The sequence below is a fragment of the Sinocyclocheilus rhinocerous genome, unplaced genomic scaffold, assembly GCF_001515625.1.
Source record: "Sinocyclocheilus rhinocerous isolate Xijiao unplaced genomic scaffold, SAMN03320098_v1.1 scaffold3411, whole genome shotgun sequence".
NCBI classification, from domain to species: Eukaryota; Metazoa; Chordata; class Actinopteri; order Cypriniformes; family Cyprinidae; genus Sinocyclocheilus; species Sinocyclocheilus rhinocerous.
This window is the reverse complement of record NW_015657957.1, coordinates 206,108-212,421: the sequence shown is the minus strand read 5'-3', so window position 1 is coordinate 212,421 and position 6,314 is coordinate 206,108. Positions and strand designations below refer to the sequence as shown.

General features: G+C 37.8%; 1 protein-coding gene across 2 annotated transcripts in view; it reads right to left on the bottom strand.

Moving 5' to 3' along the window:
• Window positions 1–3,869: 3,869 nt before the first annotated feature.
• Window positions 3,870–6,314, bottom strand: part of LOC107721647 (E3 ubiquitin-protein ligase Praja-2-like) — a 22,229-nt gene continuing 19,784 nt past the window's right edge. For both annotated transcript variants that reach the window (XM_016529764.1, XM_016529765.1), the window contains exon 9: window positions 3,870–5,039. In XM_016529764.1, the coding sequence (XP_016385250.1) occupies window positions 4,920–5,039 (120 nt within the window). In that variant the 3' untranslated portion in view covers window positions 3,870–4,919. The remainder of the gene's footprint in view (window positions 5,040–6,314) is intronic.

Here is a 6,314-nt window from a genome sequence, read left to right as displayed (position 1 = left end):
TTTTGTGGAATTTTTTTTTTTTTTTTTACAGATGTTTGTCACTGTCAGTCACACAAAATAACATGTCACATCCTTAAGGCTTTCATTGAGTGACTTCAGGTTCGGCACTCAAGCAGTGAGACCAAATGCATAGATTTACCCAAGTGCAATTTATGATCACAAAAATGGTATACTACAATCAGTTGGCCTTAATGTAAAACCGAGCGATTCTGCCAGGCTGCTTGGGACCAGTTGAATGACATGGACACTGCATCAGTCTACAGTTTACAAGCCTTCAGATTTCTTCCAAATACTTCAACCTCTCACCTCTTCATGGTTCATGCCATTTGATGTTTAAAGGGATAGTTCGGAATTTTTGAAAAATGTCAACTGTCATCATTTACTCGCCCCCATGCCTTTCCAGTGCTTTACGATTTTCGTTACTTCCATAGAAAACAAAAGGAGAAATTTACTATAATATTCACGCTGCTCTTTTCCATACTGTGAAAGAAAATGGTGACCGGAGCCCTTAAGCTTTAAAAAGCACCAGATAAGTATCACAGAAGTGGTCGATACAATTTTTGCAGTCTTTGCAATCTTTTGCTCCATTGTAGCTCTCAGTTCTCATTTATGGTTTGTATATCTTTAGATCCGTAATTTGAAGGTGCGACAACACTTTTGATCCAAGTGATACCAAAATGCTCTTCATTGTCACGTTTCAAGCAAATATGATGCAACAAATTTAAATATGTGGACGTGCCAATGAGGGACAGATTTTTAGTGAATAATTTCAGCAGCCTAGAAAAACATCTCCTTGGAATAAAGAAAATCATACTATTTTGGACAGATGATAATGAGTAGATAATGACAGAATTTTCATTTTTCAGTCAACTATCTCTTTATAGTTATAGTGTTGGCATGTAGCATATTAGACGTCACCAAAAGCTCTGTCCAAAACTGACTGTGTTTTGTCCTGTTGCGGGATTTCAGCTTTTTTGGGGGTAACCAGCAACCAAAGCCAGTCACAAGCATGTTTATTTGTATCTATGCTATTGTCTTGGATTGTGATTGTTCTTATTCTTGTGCAGTTTGTGCTATTTTACGATCAGGTTTTCTCATGCAAACAACCCTCGAGTCCTAATCGATGCATTTACCTACACAAGTATTACAGGTTTTGTTAGACAATGTGTTTTGTATTAAGAAGACTATCCCAGGTTGTTTCCTACCATTTTTTTCAGGTGCCATTTTCTTTCCATGCTTATGTACCCAAGCTCCACAGGAGCATCTGTGCGGGCCGCCCAGACCGTGTCTTACCAGCAACTTCTTGTTCCCGAGTCACATAAATTTGTCGTTCCATTTGCACAAAAAATGGAATAGTGGTTTCTTCAAGGTTTACTCTATAAAAGCATTCCTTTTGTATTTTGTAAATACTTTTTTGTAGATTCAGTAATGTAATTTTATAGGTGTTTGTTTGTTTTTTTCACTGCAAAACTAATATTAGAATGTGGATGTCCGTCAGGAATATGCATCAACTTTCAGCTATAATAGTAGCGATGACGACCCAGAATCAATACGGCTCTAATATCTGCACATTTGGAATATGTAAAGAGAGTCCCATAGCATTGACTGTGCTTCTTTCTAGTCTGCAAGATCTTTTGTTTTTTTCCTCTTCACATTGTTGCCATCACTAATGCAGCCAAAAGTCAATGGAGTTTGACATGCAATAAAATGCATGCGCCAATCATGCAGAACTGGTGACAATATACACATAAAGCTACTGTAGTTTGGATTCGTATCCTTGCATGATTCACCAGTGAGTTCAGATCAAAATTATTTTATTGAAATTTTTTTTTTTTGGTGAAGCTGAGCTTACATCAATTAAAATACTGGTAAGTGAGCTATTTTTTTTAATGTCAAATCAATTATCCCTGTAGTGTGTTGTTTGAAATACTGTAATATTATTCTAGCATTTTAATCTTTTGCTTTTTTGTACCATTCACTATAATTCCTACTGTCAGTGTATTAAAGCAAACGCCAGTATTGTTTCACGTTATATTGAAATTTGTGTTACACATAGACATTACATTCCCTTTCCCATATCTGACTTGCACATAGTGTTCATGTAAACTTCCATCAGAAAAATGGCTTGTTTTGTTAGAGCAGGGATACTCTAATAAATCATTCATAACTTGATTTCTTCATTTTCAAAGTATTTAACAGTAAGCAAAAGTTTCTGTTGTCATTCAGATGGGCAGTTCTTCATTCCCTGTGCTGGACTATTTATTTTGTGATGGAAAAATGTTATATATTGATTGCACTTTTGGCCTTTTCATGCTTTAAAATATCCCCTAATATAAAACAGCATTGTTGTTTCAGGAAATGATCAACTCCAAACTGTCTTGAATTGATCCATCAACAAAAGTAGAAAAGCAACACTGGACGTTTAATTTTCAAACTAATGCTTTTAGAGATTTTGACCCCTGCCACCTGAAAGAGGAAATCTGAAAAGATAAATGGTTGACATTTAGAAGGCTTGATTCCTTGTTTTCCATGTAGTTTTCTTTCATCTCTGTTTGCTCGTAACACCTCTCTGATGGACATTCAACTGTAACAATGTCTGCTCATTGTTTATATTGTACACTTGCAATAAAGTTTTTTGAGTCTTTGAATTTGCTGATAGAAATGAATTATTAAAAGTGAGCACTGAAAGGCTCAACTGAATGATTATCTGTGTGCCTTTCCGGGATGCAGTGCTTAAAGAGAAGTGCTTAACCTTCAGGAGGTCAAACCAAATATTATATGAGCTGTGTCTATTTAATTTAATGTGTGCAGTTATTTTCTAGCAAAAAGTGTTATTTTCATAACACAATAGACAAAGATACATAGACAGAGAGACAGATAGAGACAGACAGACAGAGAGACAGACAGAGAGACACGGACAGATAGAATTGACAGAGACACAGACAGATAGCGAGAGAGACCGACAGATAGACAGAGACACAGACAGATAGAATTGACAGAGACACAGACAGATATAGACAGAGACAGACACAGATAGACAGAGACAGACAGATAGAATTGACAGAGACACAGACAGATAGAGATAGAGAGACACAGACAGATAGAATTGACAGACACAGACAGATAGAGATAGAGAGACAGACAGATAGAATTGACAGAGAGACAGATAGAGACAGAGACACAGATAGACAGACAGACACAGATAGACAGAGACAGACAGATAGAATTGACAGAGACACAGACAGATAGAGATAGAGAGACACAGACAGACAGAGACAGATAGACAGACAGAGACAGATAGACAGACAGAGACAGATAGACAGACAGACAGACAGAGACACAGACAGATAGAGATAGAGAGACACAGACAGACAGAGACACAGACAGATAGACAGACAGATAAAATTGACAGAGCCACAGACAGATAGAATTGACAGAGACACAGACAGATAGAGACAGAGACACAGACAGATAGAGACACACAGACAGATAGAGACAGAGACACACAAAAATAGACAGATACATAGACAGACAGATACATACATAGACAGATAGATAGACAGACGGACACACAAAAATAGATAGACAGATACATAGATAGACAGACAGATACATACATAGACAGACAGATAGATAGACAGACAGACAGATTACATAGATAGACAGATAGATAAAGTACAAGACAAATACAAGGCTGTAAAGGAAAGCTTGTGCAGTAAGCCCTTATATTGAGAAGAGTTGGGCGTGTTTTATGCAAATTACTGCACATGGTCGCTCATTTCACATACTCTATATTTATTAACATTAGAACAAGGTTAAGAACAAATTCATGCGAGTACGTCCGTACATGAATTAGGCGGAAATTTTTCGTGAGACGTTCTCCTGTGCATATAAATGTGAATAATCCACATAATTATTAGTGAATAAGACCCATTGTGTTTTATTGTTAAACTTGGTTTACCAACTGACACCCTATTTGTGGAAAGTGCCTACAGCTGTTCAGTACGGTTTGTCTCACTGATCATTCAGCCAATGAAATCTGCTGGAATCTGCTAACGGTGTCTTTCAAACATACATAAATAATATCTTTGGTTTGCCAGATTCCAGTAAATAGAGTCCACAATAATACGTGATTTGGGTGGCTGCACACCTGCGCCGTTCTCAGAGTATTATTCTGCAGTGATGCTTTTCTCCACAGATACGAGCTGCCGCCTCTAAATAACACGACATTGAATACATGCCAATTGCCTTAGCAATAAACGGCACAAAGCCATTTCATATTTATAGTCCCCCACCATCATATTTTCCAGTTCAGACTGTGAGCCTCTCGCACGCAGTCTTCTGGAAATGATATTGCTCCCGAAGGTGCTTTTGGGAAGACTACCTATTCAGCGGCCATCATTGGGATGATTTATACAAACATGTTTGTGAGCCACAGTGAAATATATCGCACTGCAATTATCATTCATATCCAGCTACATGCGCTTAAATCTGGAAGTTACAATGCGGCTGAATTACCTTTGAATGGATATCTAGAGTTCAGGGTGGAAGCCACTCTGAATTGATCAAAGAAATCATTACTTGAACCAAATGTGAGCTTTTATTGAGGGATTGCATTGGAGTTTAACTTGACATGAAAAGTTAAAGACATGTAATTATGTTTAGCCAGGATGTACAAAAACATTTTAATTGAAACATGAATAAATATGCTTCCTATGAATATATACGTATTCATATTTTCTTAGAAAATAAGTTTTAGTTCGCCACGTTTGGACCATGAATTGCAGCACAAGTCACTAGGTTCAATGGAATCTGAATGCTAGTTCAGGCCGCTGCTTGCCATTTCTTTGTGAGACTGATGATTTATTATTATTGAAATATTTCTTTGCGGGATGTTTTGATGGGTGTATGACTGCCGTTCAACACGTTCCCCCAGACGCACTGTGAGTGGATGGCGGCGTTTCTTGTTCAGAATTTAAAGACGCAGGTTCAGTCACTGCCGGGGTCAGAACGTGGCGACACACTGGACATGTGCCAGACTGAAAATCATGAAAAGAAAGTATTCGGTACATATAATGGTCATTATAAACTTCTGCTCTTAAAGGAATAGTTCACAAAAAAATTCTGTCATCATTTACTCACAATCATGTTTTTCCAAACCCATAAGACTGTCGAAAACAAAAACCAAGATATTTTTTAAATGAAACCTGAAAGATTACCATCCATCCATTGAAGTCCATGGGCTAGATTTACTAAAAGCAAATTAGCATGAGAAGATGGGAGTGGAAAGTTCTGCGGGTGATTACTGACAATGCGTGAATTAAAGAACACAGACAGATCATTTCCATAATGGGTGTTAAATAATAGTGCAATTACCAGTAAAACTGACTACCGCAAATCTTAGTAAATCAGCTTGTGTGAATCATTTAAATACTGTCCTCCCATAAATTTTGTGTCTGAAAGGGAAATTCCTACAAATGCATATGCAATAAGGTCAGCCACAAAAATAACTATGTCTGCCCTTTAATTGCTAATTTTCCCTGTGTCTTGAGTAAATTCTGACAGTAGTTTTTAATGCAAAAATAGGGTTTGCGCTGGCACAAGCTGTTAGTAAATTTGGCCCCATGTAGCCAAAACGTTGATGCTTCAAAATCTTCATAAAGACACGTAAACATAAAATATTGCACAGAGCCATAGGGCCTGTTTACACCTGGTCATTTCATGCGTTTTCGCCGATCGGATATCTATCTGATTTGTTAAAACGTTTTCATTTACACTTGGCCACATAAATGTGTCGTCGCAAAACGGATATAAATCCGATCTTCGATTCCCGCGCTATATTTAAATTTAACGGAGTTCACGTCAACAAAATCAAAAGATAAGCGCTGCATTTTATTAATTATCAGCTCATTTCAAGATCAAAGACCGCAATAGGAGAGCGCGTGGCATCAGCACTGGAAAGATAAGTTTGTCTTACTACTTTTAATGAAGATGATTGTGTGTTGACCGTCTGCGTCTTACTTTGTTTCAGTCGCGGCAGTTTGCACGTCGGCTTGCTGAAGAGATACTCAGCTTCTCGTCCACTGCGATGCGTGTTGCATTAGCGCAGTCATATCGGACTATAAATGTCATAACACGCTCTCACACGTTTATTATTTTAACATTATGGGAGGAGTGAAATTTGCATATGTGGTTTCAACAACCAGATGCATTTACACTTGTCCAGTTTCGTCTGGAATGCGGCCCAGACCACCTCCTGAAGTGGTTTGAGCGATCGGATTTATATCCGTCTCGAATGCGTTTCGGCATTTACA